General features: G+C 31.4%; 1 protein-coding gene across 1 annotated transcript; it reads left to right on the forward strand.

Annotated features, from left to right (window-relative positions):
- The first annotated feature begins 5,524 nt into the window (after positions 1-5,524).
- Positions 5,525-16,649, forward strand: LOC137810640 (Threonyl-tRNA synthetase). The gene is made up of 19 exons (XM_068612023.1): positions 5,525-6,152; positions 6,255-6,314; positions 6,422-6,511; positions 8,007-8,081; positions 8,271-8,399; positions 8,504-8,593; positions 8,803-8,891; positions 8,979-9,075; positions 9,529-9,615; positions 9,951-10,035; positions 11,206-11,300; positions 11,884-11,916; positions 12,006-12,092; positions 12,694-12,786; positions 13,554-13,646; positions 13,736-13,957; positions 14,524-14,595; positions 15,256-15,327; positions 16,294-16,649. The coding sequence occupies exons 1-19, from the start codon at positions 5,694-5,696 to the stop codon at positions 16,387-16,389; spliced, it is 2,124 nt and encodes a 707-aa protein (XP_068468124.1). The 5' UTR covers positions 5,525-5,693; the 3' UTR covers positions 16,390-16,649.
- The last annotated feature ends 4,784 nt before the right edge of the window (positions 16,650-21,433 follow it).

Consider the following 21,433-nt stretch of genomic DNA (forward strand, 5'->3'; position numbering starts at 1 on the left):
TTAAACAAATTTTGAAATATTATTAATCATATTATTAAGGAATATATCAGTTATCATATATATATATATGACTTAAATAGTTATTATTATATATCAATTATCATATGATATAGTTAGTTATTATATGACATAATTAGTTGATTGAATAAATATAATGAGGTTTTATATTCCTTTTCAGTATTACAATTTTGTATGTATATATATATATATATATGTATATATACTACACTCTTTCAATGAGAATTTATCTCATCTGAAACCAATCTATTTATTCTTGACATGGTATCAAAGCACGATCTTGGTGCTCTTGATTATCAAAATTTTCATACTTTCTAAAAACACCCATATCGCCATGGCAAATGATTCGAAGGGTTCTGAATCAGATATTAAAACCACTGATCCCTCACACTCGTTCTATATTCATCATTCAGATCAACCAAGCCATGTCTTGGTTCCTATCAACTATCAACCCACAACAAACATAAAAAAATCTCAGGAAGTATCAAATTCAACTTCTTCTAGTGCAGTACAAGGATTCATCGTGGAGCAGATTCAAAAATTGGCTCAAGCAATCAAATGCCACATGTTTGATTCCATCAACTCTTGTGTCTGTTAATTCTAGTAGCGCAAGTTCTTGGATTTTGGATACCGGCGCCATGGATCACATTATTTCCCACAAGTCTCTTTTAATTGAACCCAAATCTTCCAATATTACAAGTGTCAATTTACTGAATGGTGCTACGACACAAGTCAGACACACTAGCACCGTTATTTTTAATCCCAAACTCACACTTAAAAATGTTCCATGTGTCCCATCTTTTAACTTGAACTTGGTTTCAGCCAACAAACTCACAAAGGACCTAAATTGTTGTATTCTATTATTTTCTAAATTTTCTATTTTGCAGGATTTGGTTTCGGGGAAGATGATTGGCTTGTGTAGACAGTGTGGTGGTCTTTACTACATGCATCCATCAAAGAATAAATCGACTATTTTCCATGTCACTTAGCCATCCGACTTATGGCATTTACGTTTGGGTCATCCCTCTTTTTCTCATTTTAAAATAATGTCACATTCACTCCTTTATCATTCTAAATAACTAGGAAATAATTGTACAATTTGTCCAAAGGCTAAGCAGACACGCCTGCCTTTTCCCAGAAGCTCAATAACCACAAAGTTTCCTTTTTCACTTTTATATTGTGATGTCTGGGGTCCTCATAAAATTCATACGCACACTTGTTTGCGTTACTTTCTTACAATTGTTGACGATTTTTCTCGTTGCACATGGATTTTTCTCATGCATCATAAATCAGAGACACAATTTTTATTAACTAATTTCATACAATTAGTCAAAACTCAATTTCAAACAAATGTTCAAATGATAAGAGTGGATAACGACACACAATTTATTCCTCTTCCCAGTTTTTTTTCAAAATAAAGGAATCGAGCTCCAAAGTTCTTGCATTCACACTCAACAACAAAATGGAGTTGTTGAACGAAAACATCGACACATTTTGAATGTTGCTCGTTCTCTCATGTTTCAATCAAATGTCCCACTTGAATTCTTGGGGAAATGTGTCTTAACTGCAGTGTACCTTATAAATCGAATTCCAACACCTTTGTTATCAAACAAATCTCCATTTGAGGTCTTATATAACTGCCCTCCTTCTCTTGCATATTTACGGGTCTTTGGTTGTGAATGTTACGCGACCAATGTTCACCCAAAACAAAAATTTGACCCTCATCCATCTATTTGTGTCTTCATGGGGTATCCAAATGGCATAAATGGGTATAATTTTTTTTGATTTACAAACCAAAAAAATATCCATCAGTCGTGACGTATATTTTCAAGAAAATATTTTCCCTTTTCTTTCCAAATCTTTTCAGTTCCCTTAAAATTCATCACCATATTTTTCTCTACCTCCCAACAGTTCCTTCGATACACCGATTCAACCGATATCCTCTCCTGATTTTTCTCCCAATTCAATGTTTCCCTTACTTGATCAAAATTCGGAATCACCTACACCTTCCTCTGACGTCGCTATTCCAGAATCCTCATCCTCAAAAACAGCCATACCATCCTCATTTCATTCTCGATTGCCTACTCCGTCTTCTTCCTCACCTTCTGCGACGTCGGAACCCTCCAATCTGTCACCAATTTTGACCCTCGATGAACCTCCTCTCCGCTGTTCCACTCGTCATATTCAACCTCCTGCATGGAAAAAAGATTATGACATGTCTTCCCACATTAATCATTCTTCGATGCAATCAAGTTCTCGTAAAGGTACAAGGTATCCCCTTTCTTCTCATTTATCTATTTTTTGTTTTTCTCCTTATCACTGTGCCTTTTTAGCCCTCTTAACAGCATAAAAAGAACCATCTTCCTTCGAGCAAGCTAACCGTGATCTACTTTGGCGTCAAGCCATGTTTGCTAAACTTCAAGCTCTAGAACGCAACAACACCTGGCAGATGGTTCCTTTTCCACCGGGGCACAAACCAATCGGCTATCGTTGGGTATATAAAATCATGTATAATTCTGATGGGGCCACTGAACGGTATAAAGCTCGTTTGGTTGCCAAGGGCTTCACCCAGGTTGAAGGTATAAAGTATAAGAAAACTTTTTCTCCTATTACCAAGGTCACCACTCTTCGTTGTTTATTAAATGTTGCAACTTCCTACAATTGGTATACCCATCAATTTGATGTGCACGATGCATTTCTTCATGGGACATTACAAGAAGAGGTGTATATGACTCCACCTCCTGATCTTCATCGTCTGGGGGAGAATCTAGTATGTCGACTTCACAAATCTATTTATGGTTTAAAACAAACATCACGAAATTGGTTCTTAACTTTTGCAACTAATGTTAAATATGCTAATTACATACAATTAAATGCGGATTATTCACTTTTTACTAAATCTCAAGGTAAAAGTTTACTACGTTGACTGGTAATGATTTACATGAAATCAAGTTGCTCAAAAGTCATATGCTCAAACATTTTCTTATTTAAGATCTCGGTGAATTGAAATATTTTCTGGGGATAGAATTCTCTCGTTTCAAAAGAGGGATCTTTATGTCTCAAAGAAAATATTCATTGGATATTTTATAAGACATAAGATTATCAGGTGTGAAGCCAACAAAATTTCCAATGGAGCAAAACTTGAAACTGATAGATGAAGATGACAAAATACTTCATTATCCGAGCAAGTATGAGAGACTGGTTGGAAGATTAATATACTTGACAGTTACCAAACCTGACATAGTATATTTAATACGTACCCTTAGTCAATTCATGAACACACCCCGAAAGCCACATTGGGAAGCAACGTTGTGGGTTCTTAGATATACTAAAGGGACGCTAGGTCAAGGTCTTTTTCTACCATATGAAAATAATTTAACTCTTAATGCATATTGTGATTCAAATTGGGGAGAATGTCGTGCTACAAGGCGTTCTATTTCTGGTTACTGTGTTTTTCTCGGATCATCACTCATCTCTTGGAAATCGAAGAAACAAACGAATGTATCACGTTCGTCGGTAGAAGAAGAATACAAAGCAATGACAAATACTTGTCTGTAATTGGCTTGGTTGAGATATATAGTTTGGGATTTGAAGGTTGAATTGCACAAATCGACTTCATTATTTTGTGATAATCAAGCAACTTTACATATTGCAACTGATCTAGTTTTTCACGTACAAAACACATTGAGATTGATTGTCACATAGCTCGGGAAAAACTTCAAGCAGGTGAAATTCATCCATGTTATGTTTCTACAAAAATGCAGTTGCCAGACATTTTTACAAAAGCACTTGATAAAGATCAATTTGAATTTTCATGCAGCAAGTTGAGAGTTCTTGATTTGCACTCTCCAATTTGGGAGTATTAAGCAATACATCAGTTATCATATGATATTATTAGATATTATATGACTTTAGTTATCAAAGAAATTATATATCAATTATCATATGATATAATTAGTTATTATGTGACATAATTAGTTGATTGAATAAATATAATTAGGTTTTATATTGTAGTTATAATTTTGTTTATATATATATATATATACTACACTCTTTCAATGAGAATTTATTTCATTTGAAACCAATCTCTTTATTCTTGACACATATTAATAATATTTTATGGTATATCTTATATTATCAATAATTTTTAATAACATTTTTACATATTAATAATTTGTTTAAATAATGTTATTAAGAAAATTTAATAATATTTTTAATAGAAAGATAATATTCCAAATATGTTGTTAAAAATATTTAGTAATATTTAAAAAAAAAGAGTATAATATTATAAAAATATTATTATCACATAATTATCTTACACCTTAATATAAACGAATATGGTGAGAGAAAAAGTTAGAACAAAAGGACATGTATGAATAAAAAAGATTTCAAAGACATAGTAATTAATACATGTATTAAAAATTTGCTTTGAAAAGTTATACTGTTAATTTTTAAAACATAATAAAATTAAACACTAACTTAATTAGAAATTAATTTTAATTTATATAAGTAATTTTCTTAGTAGCCAATGTAAGAAGATCCATTTATATTTTAATTTAGAAACTAATTTAGTTACACCAATTTGTAAACCTTATTTTAAAAAAAATCATATCATATACATACTTATAAAAATTAAAAGAAATTTAAAGTAATATTATAAAAACTAAAATAAATTTAAAGTAATATTATAAAAACTAAAATAAATTTAAAGTAATATTATAAAAACTAAAATAATTTTGTTTAGTTAACAAGACTCATCATAAATTCAAATGCACCAATAGTTTTAAGGCAAATACTCCGTACACCCGATCACTTTTAACCTGTCCAACATATTGTTTTAATTTCAAAATTGCCCTTAATTCCGGAAATAAAAATCTGGAATTGAAAATAATATATTCTGGAGGTTATTAAGTTTCGGAAATAAAAATCTGAAAAAAAAATTAAAGTTCTATTTCGGACAAAAAAATTCCAAAATTGAAAATAATACATTTCGGAAAAAAATATGAAAAAGAGATTATTCTGTTTTGAAAATGAAAATCCAGAAACAAAAATGAAAAACCCATTCCAGATAAAAAATCCGTAATATAAATTTTCGTTATGGAAAAAAAAATCCAGAACACATTTTAGAATTTTTTTTAAGAACAATTTCGACTTTTCTACTTGAATCGGGGAGTGATATGGTGCAAGAAGCAATTGCCTAGTTTTAATTACATTGAGTTTTTCGGAGTGAGTTAGTTGATTCGGCAATGGCACAACAATTTCTACTTCCAACGCTGTCAAATTACTCTTTCTAAAATATTATTTTATAATGATAATTTGTTATAAAACATTTCAAAGTAGTTAAAATTCATTAAATTATGTATTTTAAATTTTTCATCTTAAAATAACTTTTTTTCAGAATATTTCTAAAATGTTCGATGGATGATTGATATTTTTAAAAGTATAAAGATTTAAAAATATATTTTATCATTTTACAGTGATAAAAAGAAAATGTATTTTTTTTTATGAAGGTGCATAAAACGATGGTCTCTCCACCTAACCATAAACCCTAGAAACTCACTGAACCCACTCACTCAACGAGAGCATACAGTTTTTGTTTTAATTTTTTATTTTCATTTCTCTAATAAAGAAAAACGAAAATTGGAAGCCAAAATCCACAGATAACACACTATGCTATGCTATACTCTCTAATCCGTTTGCGCCGTTACGCTTCTCCTCACTCTCCCCTTCTTCGTCTTCCTATAAACCGTTTCTCCTCCGCCGTTGCCGCCATGGTTGCTCACGCCAAGGACGACGCCTACCTTCAGGCGGCGATTCCTAAGCGCATCCAGCTGTTCCAGACTATCCAGGCGGAGCAGCAAACGCAGCGCCTCTCGCTTTCGCCGGATCCTATCAAAGTTAATCTCCCTGACGGCGGCGTGAGGGAGGCGAAGAAATGGCTCACGACTCCGCTCGACGTGGCGCGCGAAATCTCCAAAAATTTGGCCAACAACGCGCTCATCGCCAAAGTCAATGGCGTGCTCTGGGATATGACGCGCCCGCTCGAGGAGGATTGCCAGCTCCAGATCTTCAAGTTCGACGACGACGAAGGACGAGACACGTTCTGGCACTCTAGCGCGCACATTCTTGGCCAGGTCTAGCTCTGTTCAATTTTTTAAATATTTTTTATGTCAATTTGTATTATGATGAATAATGATATTGTTGTTGTTATTGTTTTTTGTTTTGTTTATTTTCAGTCTCTCGAGACGGAGTATGGATGCAAGCTCTGCATTGGGCCCTGCACTACAAGAGGGGAGGTTCGTGTGTGCTTTTTGTTGGTTGTAATGTGTTTCTGCAGTGTTGACTTTGTTGTGATGTTTTTGTGAGGTGTGCATTGAATGAGACAGTGAATGTTCTATGTTAGGGATTCTATTATGATGCGTTTTACGGTGACTTGGGTCTCAATGACGATCACTTTAAGCAAATTGAAGCTGGAGCATTGAAGGCTGTTGCGGTATTCTTCTTCTTTATTACCTTATTTATGTCCTTTTAACGTTTAGTGCTGCTTTAGATGCTACCGTGGCTCTTGGGATTATTTCCGGTTACCATGATGAACAATAGTAACGGTACTAAATGTTTTTCTGTTTACGTTCATTTCTCCTTGTAATCTTGTGTTTTGTAGACTTTCAGATAACATTTAAACTTTATAGTTGCACAGCTGTGGAGTGTAATATCAAAGATTGTTCCAAATTTCTGACCCCATATATTTCTATATCTGGATCTAATGTTCATCAACAGTATATTTGGAATGTTAAAATTGAATTTGGTTTATTTTGTTGACCAAATCTTGAGTTTGGAATGTTAAAAAAATAGTAAGTGATTTTATTTTTAAGGAAAATGCTATTCTAAAATGATATCTTCCCCAATATGAGTGCAAGGATGTACCCTTCCTTCAACTTTTGTTTAAGATCTCATTGCACTTTCAATTAAATAAGGTAGATGCATCACACCCTAACTCATTTTAGAGATAACCTCACTTTAGAGGAGCCAACCTTATTCAATTTTTCAATTCCATGGATTTCATTGCTTTTGTTATAGAAGTTGTCTCTAATCTGGTAAAAATTGATTTTGATTTTTAAGCTTTTTTGATTGGCCATATCGCCCTTAGTAAAAAGCTAATTTTAATAAAGAAAGATAGGAAGCCTCTCCCGTTTTTAATTAGCTCCAAACGTAAGTTTGATTTCTAAATAAATCCAAATCCCATTTTTATAATGCATGTTTGGAAGCAACACTTGACGCTGTTTTTATTGTAGAATGCATGTAGTGGTGGATGGGTGTCCACTCACTGATAAAGAGTTTCAAACATAGAATTTAATGTCTAAATCATAACATATCATTTCATACTTTCAAATGTTCCTAATACAGCGAAAGATGTTTCAGATTTTCCTTCTTAATCCAGATGTTTTGATCTGGTTGATTTTTTGCTTTCTTTTACCTCTCATTTCCAAGAATTTTCCTAGCATGTTTCTATGGTAATAAATGTTGGCTTTAAATGGAGAACAAGAGAAAAACGTTGCAGTAACAAAGACAAGTATGCTAAGATGGTTATGTGGCAGGATAAGAAAGGATGGGATACAAAATGATTGTAAATGAGGAGATTTTGATGTGACAGCTACTTAGAAAATGATGATGAAAAATCAGTTGGGATGAATTGGAAACATGTAAAGATGGCACTGGAGGCACCGATGAGGAGAGTAACTAATTATTTTAATGCCTTATAAAAAGGGGTGGAGGAAGATCAAGAACAACAGTGGAAGAAATTATAGAAAGGAAAGGTTCACAGTGAATAATATTTCTGAAAATTTAGTTTTTAATTAAACCTGTTAATCTGTGATATATTTAGCTGGCCCCATTTAGTGGAACAAGTTTATTGTTGTTGTTGTTGTATGTGCTGTTCATCATTGTGATAAACATTGCTTTTGTGTTAATTTTGGAGATTATATTTACAGGAAAAACAGCCCTTTGAGCGCATTGAAGTTACACGTGATCAGGCACTAGAGATGTTTTCAGATAATAAGTTTAAGGCAAGCGTAACATTAATTTTTGGAGAGGGTGGGCTGGGGTTAGCTTCTTGTTTTAATGATATTATCTATTACCTTCTTAATTACTCAATCATACTGATCTGAACTATATTTCCAGTTTCCTTTCGCCTATAATATTTTATATCTCAAATTCACAATTTAGCGCTTTGGCTTTGTGTTTATTGTGATCAGATTGAGATTATCAATGATTTGCCTGCCGACAAAACTATCACGGTATACAGATGTGGTCCGCTGGTTGATTTGTGTCGTGGACCCCATATACCTAATACATCATTTGTCAAAGCAATTGCATGTTTAAAGGTATGTGTAAGCTTCCTTTTCACGCAACCACTTCTTAGTTTTTGATTTATCCTTTAATTTGTATCAATGACAAGTGCTTTGGTTTAATTGGGTTGGAATTCCAGGCTTCATCAGCATATTGGAGGGGGAACAAAGAACGTGAAAGTTTACAAAGAGTTTATGGCATATCTTATCCTGATCAGAAGAGTTTAAAGGTGTATTGAATGATCAATTGCAGTTCCTTGTGGGATAAGTAAATAACTAGCTAGTAGTCGTAAATAGTGTCCTATAGCATTTATCAGTGCCCTAGCTCGTCTGTACTATGCTAGATGCACACTGTAGTGTTTTTGAATTAAGGCTTACTGTGTTATTATCATTTGTTAATTGATTCTTTTCCCCATCTTTTTGTTTTTGAATTTTTTAGGAATACTTACATCGGCTGGAGGAGGCTAAAAAGTATGACCACAGGATTTTGGGTGTGAAACAAGAGCTTATTCTTCATCATGAATGGAGGTATGTTGGGACCATTATTGTCTGAGATTGCAACATTTAGTAAGCTTCTCTGACTGATATGTCTTCATCTGTCTTTGTTTATGTCAGTCCAGGAAGCTGGTTTTTTCTTCCACATGGCACTCACGTTTACAACAAACTCATGGACTTCATTCGAAATCAGTATAGAGACAGGGGCTATCAGGAGGTTGAGTGTTAGGCTACATCTGGCTCATTGTGTTGAGTTTAAAAGTCACTCTGATGTTAAACTTATCAAACAATCTTTAAAAGCAATGTGGAACTTGTTTGTCTGTTTTAGCTTAAAAACTTCTTTTAAACTAGAAGCTCTATTTCGTCGTTCCACATTGAACTGTGTAGGATGATTGGGAGAGGGAGGCTACAGTATAATCTTTTATTTTTTTGAGAAAAGCTACTTCAGTTAATTATTTTAAAAGCTTTTTTTCCTTTTCTTTTATAAACTTTAAGCTCCTTCATTTTTTAAAGACTTTTTCTCCAAATATCTTTGACTTAGCTTCTCATTTTAAGGAGAAGAAAAGCAAAAAAAGATAGGCCCAATACTACCGTATTGTAGGAGTTTCTTAAAGTGACAAAGCAATCTTTTTCCATGTACTTAGTACTTATTTACAAATGGAATCAACAGGTCATATCTCCAAATGTATTTAACATGGATCTGTGGGTGCAATCTGGTCATGCTGCAAATTATAGAGAGGATATGTTTATCTTAGAGGTATGCTTTTCCCAATATCTATAAATACTAGTTTCTTTAAGAATGTGGGTTAGAGAGTTGGAGGAAAATTCTTTTTCTCACGGGAATCTAGATGAATCATATTTGTCTTGATGTATGTACTCATGTAATTATTACCTTTATGAATGATCTGTGTGCGAGGACCATGTATGAGGATGTAGGTAAAGAAACTAATAGAGTTGTTGGGATTTCTATAGGATATCTAGTCCATATTTTAAGTTGCACAACCTGAAAAGTATAAAACCCTTCCAAGAAGGTATTTTATTTAAAAGAAATCAAGTTATTGACCAAAGTGTATTTTTTTTTATGTGAACTAGATTGAGAAACAAGAGTTTGGGTTGAAACCAATGAATTGCCCAGGACACTGTCTGATGTTTAAACACAGGGTTCGATCATATAGAGGTAATTTTCAGTTAGATGGAGATTTATCTTTTCAAATGGTATCAATCTTTTATGTTTGTATGTTCAGTGGATGAGCTAGTCCAATCTGTCTGAATTCAGGAAATGCACATGTTTGAGCTCCTAGATAAGTGTATTACAGTTTGCCTATGTAGAAAAATAAGTATTCACTGTTGTTATTTTATGGCTTCAGTTTTTCCTCTTCCTATGATAAGACCGATTCCTTTTGTGTACAGGACGACCAGGGTGGGAAGTGTGACTGTGGTTCATCTAGAATTTGTAATTTTCCACATAACATATTGTTGTTTGGCATAAGCAAAAGTTTTTCAATCTGTCAACTTAATAAAATTGAACTTGACTATGAATTTATGCCTTTGTGGTGGTGATAGGTGGCCAGTCTGTATTTATTTTACAAGTGAGCTCAAATACCAAGGGCTTGTTTGAAACTGATTTTAATATTTTATTTAAAAGCTATTTTGTAAATAGTTTTGGAAAACTATTTTCGAGAACATAAAACTAGAACACAATATGTTTGATAACACAATCTTTCTCTGTTACTGCTCCACCATGCCACGGACCATCATCAATGCTGAACTTGTAGGCCCTTATCACCATCAATATCACACCTTTCTCTCCCTGTATTGTTGACTTGTCCTCTCACCACCATCCTAGATGTACCACCACACTCTTCCACTGCTGGAACGCCTTGCACTGTCAACCAGCTGCCATCACTACTTGCTGCCAGAATGGCTTAGCATTGTCAATGCAAACCCTTTCCTTAGGTTAGGGAAAAATGATGAAAATAAGAGAGGTTAAAGGGTTGACTATGGGTTTCTACAAGGCATCACTTTCTCTTTTCTTGAGAGACATTAATGAGAAAAAAAAAAAAACAGATTCAGAAAACATCTTGAACCTGTTCTGATTTTTTTGTTTTAAAAAACTAATTTTGAAAACATTTTCCCCAAAATTTAAATGAGAACTAATGACATCAAGCAAGTTTATTGTTTTTAAAATTAAAGAATTGTTTTTAAAAACAATATTGAAATAGAGGCTCATCTGTAGTTTGTTTTTAAGTTGATATGCTTCATGGGTTTGAGTGTATATATTGAAGAATGGAATTTGATTGAGCTGATATTTTATATGAAATATTGTCTCAACTTTTCAATGGTTCAGAACTTCCTCTCCGTTTTGCTGATTTTGGGGTTTTGCATCGGAATGAGGCTAGTGGTGCCCTGAGTGGATTAACACGCGTTAGGCGATTTCAGCAGGTAAATATTTCTTCTTTACCAGGATTAACATAATTTTTGGGGTCTACTTTTTATTGGGTTTATCTAATAAAATTAATTTGCTGCTTAGTATATTAAACCAGGAAATACATTCTTTTTCCTGTCAAGGTACAGAGGCAGGAAGGCATACATTTTTGTGCATTATTATGGCTATATTCTTTGATTTTCTTTTTGTAGGTATACATAGTGAATTGAATACTAAGCATAACAAAAATCCCATTGGGGTGTTTGAAATTTTTAATGCATGTTTTGGGTCTCGTTAATTATGAATACTGGAGTAGAAAATGCTATTTTTTCAAAAAAGTTGGGGATTACTGTTTGTGGGCTTAACAATTTTATAGACAGAAACAGTGGATTGGTCTGCTCATATTAAAATTATACCACCTGGGATTGTGTTTATATGCTGTTATAATAGTGTAGTTAAAATGTATTTTTTCCTGGTGATGTTTTTTTTTTCCATTTTTTAAAAATATGATGCGATTACAACTCAAAGAACTTCCCTTATCTTTACTTTCTATTTTCTGTACTGTTTCTGTTAATGACATTGAATTTAAATGTTGCTCAGGATGATGCACATATTTTCTGTAGGGAGTCCCAGGTGAGTTTATCTTTAAATTTATGCATCATAAATCTTTGTAAGTCTCTTTTGAGCTGCAGTTTGAGTTACTGATTTTATTTATTTTACAGATAAAGGATGAAGTGAGGAACGCATTGAGTTTCATCAATTATGTCTATAACATATTTGGTTTCTCATATGAGCTGAAGCTTTCAACGGTATGCTTTCAATCTTAATTGTTCTTAATGGCTTTCAACGGTATGCTTTCTAAATGTCTTTAAAATCAGAAAATCCAGAGTTTGAAAGCTTAGTCCCAACTTAAGGTGCTCTCAATAGTATCTTAATTGTTCTTGCCTGTGGACTGTTTTTAGATTTTATTATGAAATCCGATTTATCTGGCAGTTTCCTCCAGTAGATTAAATTATAATTATGGCTATACTAATTGCTTATTTAAATTTACAAAGAAATGTAGTATTTTTTTTATTGTGGGTTCTGTCATGTATTAGTGTTTAAAACTGGATGAAATTTTGCAAAATCAATGTATTCACCATATATTATTATTTATCTGGCATGGTAACTTTATGGGGGGACTTACATTATAATTCCGTTTCTTCCATGTAGCACTGAATCATTGATGCTCATTTTAACTTCACAGCAAATTTGTTGTCTTTCTATCCTGGTTCCCAGTTAAGGAGAAACACAGAGAAAGTTTTTGCACACCAATACTTGTTTTTATATAGAAAGTTTTTATTTTTTCTTTCTGTTAAAGATCACTGTTTGATAGCGTTTTGTTATTTGTTTTTTCATGTACATGATTAGAGACCAGAGAAATACCTAGGAGATATTGCAACTTGGGATAAAGCAGAAAGTGCTCTTAAAGAAGCTTTAGATGATTTTGGCAAGCCTTGGCAGGTAATTATGTCTTCCTCTATATATCTTATAGAATACTTCATGCCAATGACATATAGTTAGCGATCTTGTTTTGAACATATGGTTATAATTCTGCTTTGATTAGAACTAATTCAAAATGGATATCCAAAAGTGGAGTTTTCTCATCTCACCTTCAATTCAATTATAGGTTTACTTCATTTCATTATTATTTTCTGATAGAACACAGTGCAGTAGTATTATTGAAAGGGAAATATTAGCCTTGTCAGATAGTCCTCTGTAATAGTAAGAAAACACCAAGAACCTCTAAACAGACACTGAAGGGTGTCAAATACCAAGGGAATTCCCAGATTTCTCTCAATTCACTCAACAATTGCCTACACCTGTTTTCTCCCTTCCCTTCACATTTATCCCACCATTCTCTCATCATTTGGTGATAGTTGCACAGAATCACTCTTCTCTCCAATCTGCCTATGAAAGATGAACTTTCTGTTAACAACCTCAAAATCCCCTTGTCCTTTTCTCTACTACAGGCCCATTCCTCAAGTCCACCCTTGACTTCTCTATGCATCATATCACCCAATTTGCTTCTGTTGCCAATTTCGTTCTGTGGAGGACATCACCCATTTCTTCTCTTTCTCTTAATGTTGATATGGGCAAAGGGTTTTCCACTCGCACCTACGCACACTCTTCATTTTTTATTTTCTCAATTATTATTTTCTGTGGAAGGAATGTGACATTTGTTAGCTTTTTAATATCTTTGTGTTTATATTCTGTGTAAAACCTTGCAGTTGAATGAAGGGGATGGGGCATTCTATGGACCAAAGATAGACATCAGTGTATCTGATGCATTAAGTAGGAAATTCCAGTGTGCAACTTTGCAGGTTTGCCTTGTTCAGATGGATTTGTGTTCACATGATTTAGTTTTCGATAACTTTTCATCTGATAGCTGGACGGATGTGATTTCTTGCAGCTTGACTTCCAGCTTCCTGATCGTTTTAAGTTGGAATTCTCTGCCGAGGATGAAGCCAAAATTGAGAGACCTGTAATGATACACAGAGCAATTCTAGGGTCTGTTGAACGCATGTTTGCCATACTTTTAGAGCACTACAAGGGTAAATGGCCCTTCTGGCTCAGTCCTCGTCAAGCAATTGTATGTCCCGTGTCTGAAAAATCACAAGCTTACGCACTACAGGTACACAGCTCTGATTTTTATGCTTTATTCTTTAGTATATTTGCTTATAACTATTAAATGATACAAATGTTGTACTGCATATCTCGACACAGCACCTGTAATTTCATGTCTGTAAATTAACTGTCTATTACTCTCATAGGAGCTTATGTACTTTTCCTTGTGTATTCCTGAGCTTTTCTGTATCATGTTCATACAATTGAGTCAGTTTGGTTTCGTGTTATTAAATTATGTTCAGTCCATCACATGCACTTTGAAGTAAACTTCCAGCTGTAACCTGATCACAAAGCTCGAGCAATCTCCTTCAACAGTTCACCAGCTTAGAGTGTGTTTCATTAATAATCACTAAAGTTCCACCTTGTACAATTCTTTGAAATAGGAAACAAGGACGGACATGTATCATTTTTGTAATTATTAGCAAACGCAGGAAACATTTCTTAAATCAAACTGGCCATTGACTTTTCATTGTTTTATTTGTAATTTGTTTGGATACTTGTACTACTATATTTTGATATGTGAAAAGCAAGGGCTTGTTGTTCCTGTAACATTCTTGGAGTGCAATTTTCTAGGTGCGAGATCAGATCCACCAAGCAGGGTATCAGGTTGATGCTGATACAACTGATAGGAAGATTCAAAAGAAGGTAACGTAAACCTTTAGGCCCAAAAGTTTGATTTCATCACATATCATTCATTCAGAGGACAATAATGCCCACAATTTTTTCTATACTGCCAATGAAATATTGGTTATATGATTGGTATTATATTTGAAATATTTTTATGGTTCATATTATGCAAGTGTTTAGACAGAACACTGGTCTGTTGCCAAAGAGAATTTTATATTACTGGTTGTATCTTTTCTGCCCCAAGCTGTTGGCACTAGTCAGCTACTGATGAGTTAATGTGTTATGTTACTAGATTTTGTACCTTGCACGTTGCCAAAGTGTATGTATTCTTCTATTTTAATATTTTAAAATGTTACTTGTAATGAATTTGATTTTATTCAAGTTATATATTTGGAACCTTAATTAGAGTATTGTAATTTCATTTAATGCAACTAAACTAGTTTGGTCTCCCAGACAATGACTTGGTATCAGTTTCATAACCTGTTATATCAAACAAAGTTAATGGTCGTTTTGTGTCTTTTAATATCTGGGTTTTTATTTTTTATAAAAAGATTATTGTACTAAATGTTTAGTAAATCTGTAATTGATTTTTTTTTAAAATACTGTATACTTGTATTATTTATCCAGTTTCTCGATTGAAGAGAATTGTCTTTAAATAGAAGTTGTGACATTCTGCAGGTGCGAGAAGCACAGTTAGCACAATTCAACTACATCTTGGTTGTCGGTGAGGAGGAAGCTAATACTGGACAGGTTCTTTCTTTTTCCCCTTCATCATAAATAAACCTGTCCTTTTCTCTCTAGACTTATACTCATGCATTTCATATTTGATTGACCTAGGGTTGTTGTCAACTGCAAACAGTTTTTAATGATTTTTTCACACTTGGATAATTAAGTTTGGATTAATTAGAAGTGTCTAAAGGAGAAAGCAAGCTTGCTTATTTGAGCTGTGCACAAATAGTTTCATCACAATATTTCATTTACACATGGCATGTGCATTGTGCATAACATATAACATCATTCAAATTCAGAAACTGAAAGGGTTTGAGATTGAAGGTAAGATATATACCCTTGGCCTACATAACAAGCGAAGCTTGGGCTAAGGATTCTAGCATGGTCAAGTCTGTTCAGGCGTTGTCTTGATTGATTTTAGTTAAAAGAGCTTAAGCATGCTAGTATATCTCATTTTGGAGAAATTATCAAGTAGAACGCTAAGTATCCATATTCCCAATCCAAGCAATATCTTTATAATACATTCAAATTTTACAATTTATGGTACAAAAATATAATACTTAATCATGTGTTATTTAAAGATTAATGTAGATCATGATGGTCTTGAAGCACCTTATAATTTTTCCTTTTAGCTCAAGTATGCCTTAAATTTGAAGGGAGTTTCAAGTTAGATGTAATGTAAGCCTGAGCTACATCCTAAGAATTCTGATTAAGGTTGCATCATCTACTAATCTTGGAGGCTTTCTCCCGCAGTATCTCTTAAGAGGTGGCAATGGTCTGTGATCTGTCTGGAGAAGTATAACACCATTATTGTGCCTGGTTCCTAGGCTCTCTAGACCAAATATAATTTGTTTTTCATTTCTGCACCAGTAAAATATATTATCATCAGGGTTTACACCCACTTGTTGAGCCATTAGTTATGGATCATGTATCTTTTGATGGTTCTCTTTACTACCTGTGGAAAACTGAGTTGATTTGTTATTCCAGGTGAGTGTGCGAGTTAGAGACAAGGGAGATCATAAAGTTATGAGCATAGAGGACCTGCTTAAACATTTCAGAGACGAAGCTGCAGCTTTCCATTGATACTTTGCTTGTGACAACTGTTGAAGAAAATTTTCAGCCTCAAATACCTTAGTTTTAACACATTTGTGTGTGCATTATTTATATTTTTAACCTAGTTATTTATCCTGGTTTTATATATGATTTGAATGATCACTGTATTGCATTGCCATCATACTACTAAGATAATGGTACTTTTGGTTATACCTGGAGCGTAGTCAAGTAGATCTTGTATTGTTTTTTTTTACGTTCCTACCTTATATAAGCAGTCGAGTTTACAGGCCTCTTGAATTTTCTATTTTCTTTTGAAGTTGGTGACTGACATTTGAAGAAAATATACCTTTTGGAGTTGGTCCTCAAATGATGATTGTTTGCAACTTGCCTAGGTTTTTATTAGGATCCAGGATTTTGTCATCTTTGGTGGATTATTAAGCACGTTAAGTTGAACATTCATGTCCATTTTGGATGTAATAACGTATCAAATGTTTGTACGCAGTTAGCTTAACTGAACTGATAAATACATGGCATGACCAACATAGAATTTGCTTCATCTGGAAGATAGTTACGGGTTTAGAGTCTTCGTCAAATTACTTCTCACTCAAATGAACTGATTTTTGCATAAACGTTGAATCTGCAACTTCGAGAGGATAATCTTGGATGCAGTTGTCCCAACTGTGACGTCAACTTCACAAGTGTAGTAGGTAGCTTTAGAAGTTATCCTTTTTTTTTCATTAATCAAATGAACTTGAGCATAAGTAGTTTACTCACTTCACAACATAAATGAAAGGGTTCGTGCTGTATGATTTATTCTCTTCAATATATCTTTTTACTTATTTATTTTCTTTTTAAATAAAATTTTAATAAATATACTTAATTAATATCGGTAAATTTGACAAACCAGATACATTCATGAATAATGTTTTTTTTTTTGCTTTTATTTGATGTATTCCTGACTTTTTATCAATAAATATAATAATATCTGTTCTTCATAAGTTAACAAATAGACCAAATTATCAAGATTGTCATTTATAGATTGACAATATATCTACATCATCTCTTAAAAATTGTTTGATAATAACTTCATTCTAAAAATAGAGATATATTTTAAAACTATTTTAATAATTTGTCTATTCTAAAATAAGCTGTTCCAAACTTAATCTGCATGCAAATAGAAAATTATGGAGTTTTCGGGCAAAATGATGTATTCTCATCAGCATTTGAAAATAAAGAATGAAATGTTGTCGTGAAAATTTATAATTATTATGTCTGACTGATTTTATAAAAAAATTCTATTAAATTTTGAATTATTTAATTGAGATTAAGTTTGATGAATTTTAAATTAATTCATCATACATCAATTATTATAATAATAAAACTTTCTTTGATTTTTTTCTTATTAAATTGTAATATATTTTTGAGTTTCCTGTTTTGTTCTCAAATTTCGACCGGTACAGTGTTATATTATTTTGAATGTTTTCTTAGATATTATTTACTATTTATTTTAAGACTTAACTTTGAAATAATATTGTTAAGTTAATATAACAATTTCTTCATGCACTTCCATAGTTACTGTGAAAAGATAATTTTATCCTTAATAAAAATAATAAATAATTCTAAATTTGTATATCTTCATCTTCTTTATCTTTTAGCAGCAACAACACCTTAGGCACCAAATTTAAAAATACCTATTTCGATGGTTGTTGGTATATGATTGTTTCACCAACTCAAACATTACTCAGATAATAAGAAGTCGTACGAGAAAATCTTTGCAAAAATATTTGAAAATCTAAAGATTGGTTTTAAAACTCAAAAATCTTTGAAGAAAAGGGTTGCAACCATGGTCAAATGATAAACTATTTTAATTGATGGAGGATGTAGAAGAAAATGAACATGAAAGGGATGATAGCATTATTGTACACGATGGAGAAGGAATTGTGGAGGAAGAATTTGAGGAAGTAGGAGACCTTATTGACAAACAAGACAAATAGAAGAATGAGCAAAATGAAGATGGTAAAGACACGAGAAACAAATGAAAGATATAAGTACGTGGATCATAACGAATATGAAAAAGATATACAATCAAAAATTGAGAAATATAACAAAGAAACTGGCAAATACAAGGTTATCATAACTATGACAAAAAAAAGCTTAGATATGGGAGTGTAGGAAAAAATATGGAAGCCAATAAAAGAAAAAAATATGGAGCTAAGATATTAGATATAAGTAAAACTTGAATAGTATCATCCTAAAACTATTTAATATTGGATTCAAAATTATAGTCACTTGAAACTTCTTAATTATATTTTTTTTTACATTAAATTGAAGAAATAATTATGAAATTATTTATTTTGTAAAAATTATTTATCTCAAAAAAATATTTCAAAAGGCGCTAATTTATAAATACCACGGAAATTTTATTTTCTATTTCCTGTGTTTTAAAATTTATTACAATTATTTTCATAAAAAAAATGAGAGAAGAAATTTTGAGTATATGTATATGATGATAGTATGTTAGATGAAACCTATCTTGAGTCCCTTCATTGAATAAGTTATGTTGATACTTTTTTTAGTACAAAATAAATTAAGTTTTAGGTGGTACAAGCTATTGTAAATATTATTATTATTATTATTATTATTATTATTATTATTATTATTATTATTATTAATTTATATATTTCATAGAATTATTACTTATTTTATATTAAACTTAAAAAAATAAATTTATTAATTAATTTGAAACTAATCTATTACTAATTTTATCATAACATTACAAGAAAGTTATGAAATAAAAATCAATTTTAAAGACAAAAATAATTAGTTGCTACATACAGTGACTAAATTGGTGACCATTTTAAAGACTACACAAATTTTTGGTTTCTAAATTAGTTTCTATTATTGTTAAATAGTTTCTAAATTGGTATCTAATTAGCTATTAAAGTCTTAACTACTAATTATTTAAATTTTAAATTTGGTAGCTAATTAGTTACCGATTTAGAAACATTTAACAATAATAGAAACTAATTTAGAAAACAAAAGTTTTTTTAGTTTCTAAAATAGTCTCTAATTTAGTCACTATAACAATTAATTATTTTTTATATTTAAAATTAGTTTCTATTTATGATTTTCTTGTAATATAAAATAATTTTTAGAAAATTTATATAGAATAAACCGGATGATTATGAGGTAGTCTTATTGTTTACAAGCGACCTAAAATCAAAATTTAATTCAAGTAAGAAGGATTGACATATATGACACATTTTTATCTATGTGAAATACTTTTTAGTATTTCATTCATATTGTCCTCAAAATTCAAAATGATAGTTTATAATTCCAAAGGAACTAGTTACTCTACCCACTAATATAACACATTGTTATTAAGAAAATTAAGATTTTTTTTAATATATATTTATTAAGAAAAGAAGTAAAATAATTAAATTTTCAATTTTATAGAAAAAAAGTCAAAGTCATGTTTTTTTTTATAAAAAAAATTAAATAAAGATCACACACTAACAACTTGATGCGTAGTGTTTGATAAATAATTATTTACACATTGTTTGGTTATTTTTTATCAACAATAAATTAATAAAATTAAATGAAACATTTTAGAGATATTCCAAATTAAGAATCCATCAAATACAGTATAAAACTTTTTGAGGAGTCACCTCTTCCCTTACTACTCCAAAAACTGATTACCAGCTAATACCAACTAGTTTCCAGCACCCTAAAACCCCCCCTACAAAACCATTAGAATTCTGCACCACCACATCACCTTCCTTTGAGAACATCTTCAAAATAAAATAAAATTATGTCCTTTCTACATCACTCTCCATTATTATTTTCAACCATACAATGTTCAGGGTGTTGTATATTGGTTTCTATCAAGGTGTCTAACTTTTTTTTTTATGATTTATTATATGATATATATTTTTTTTCATTTAGATATTGTTTGTTTCTTACTATTATTTATGTTTATCAGATACACTAGTTTTAGATTATTTTTTTTGTATAATAATTGAAATATTTCCCAAATATTCTAATATATTTATTTTTTAATTACCAACAAAACAAAATTCATAGTTTATATAACAATTTCTGAGTGTAATACACATGATATAGTCAGAAAATGTATATATATGTAGCAATTAAATTAGCAGATTTGTTGGTGTGAGCACTAAAAGATAAATATTTGTCAATACTTCTTATGCATTGCACATTGGTGAACATAATTTTGAGTTTATTTTGATGAACTTATGCATAAATACTTTTAAAAAAAGAAAAATATGAAAATAAAGAGTAAAATAAACTTATTTATAGACTAAACTTAATTTATATTTAAATTAAAAAATTAGAGAAATTATTAGAAATGACCCCAAATTACTTTTAGGTAGACTAATTTGAATTCACATATAAGTTTTATTTATTTATTTTGCCTTTCAAAATTCTTTATTGAAAACTTCACAAAAAAAACAATATATGTTGTCTTTCAGTTTATTAGAAAATATAAGAGAATATTCAATGATTAGCCCACTTAGTTGTGGAGAGATGAGTTACTTATTTACTCATAATTGTATCTTATCATTATTAATCTATTTTAAAATTTCAATAAATATAAATATGTAACCAATTCTATGAATAAAAGAGAGACTATTTAGTCTGAACTCATAATAATTCTAACATATGTTGCTTTTACTTTTTTTTATTGTCATTCCAACAAAAATCAAATCAGTAAAAGATAAGAGACTATTTTGATGTTAATTTATTATTATTATTATTATTTTTCTTATATTAATTACATTTGACTATTTATTAAGATAATTACTCACGTAGCCTTAATCTTTTCCCTAGAAGTAAAAAATAATATCTGTGAATCACCTATATATAAACAGAACCTGCTGAGTGAATACTCTTAATATATAAAGTATATATATTTTCTTTGTTCTGATAGAACATGTTTGGCTTATTCATGAGATTTTATTAAAGTTATTATATTATTAGTTTCAACACTTAACATCCTTAAACCAGCTGTAACAGTTGATTTGTAAGTACATTGTGCTAGATTCGCTGTGTG

Source organism: Phaseolus vulgaris, chromosome 2 (assembly GCF_051622355.1).
Source record: "Phaseolus vulgaris cultivar YP4 chromosome 2, ASM5162235v1, whole genome shotgun sequence".
Taxonomy (NCBI): Eukaryota; Viridiplantae; Streptophyta; class Magnoliopsida; order Fabales; family Fabaceae; genus Phaseolus; species Phaseolus vulgaris.

Bases quoted from the DNA above. Each gene is read 5' to 3' on its own strand.
- LOC137810640 (XM_068612023.1), top strand. From the start codon at position 5,694: ATGCTATACTCTCTAATCCGTTTGCGCCGTTACGCTTCTCCTCACTCT. The intron at 8,892-8,978 runs GTATGTTGGGAC...TGTTTATGTCAG, and splicing joins ATTCTTCATCATGAATGGAG to TCCAGGAAGCTGGTTTTTTC. The intron at 12,093-12,693 runs GTATGCTTTCAA...GTACATGATTAG, and splicing joins ATGAGCTGAAGCTTTCAACG to AGACCAGAGAAATACCTAGG.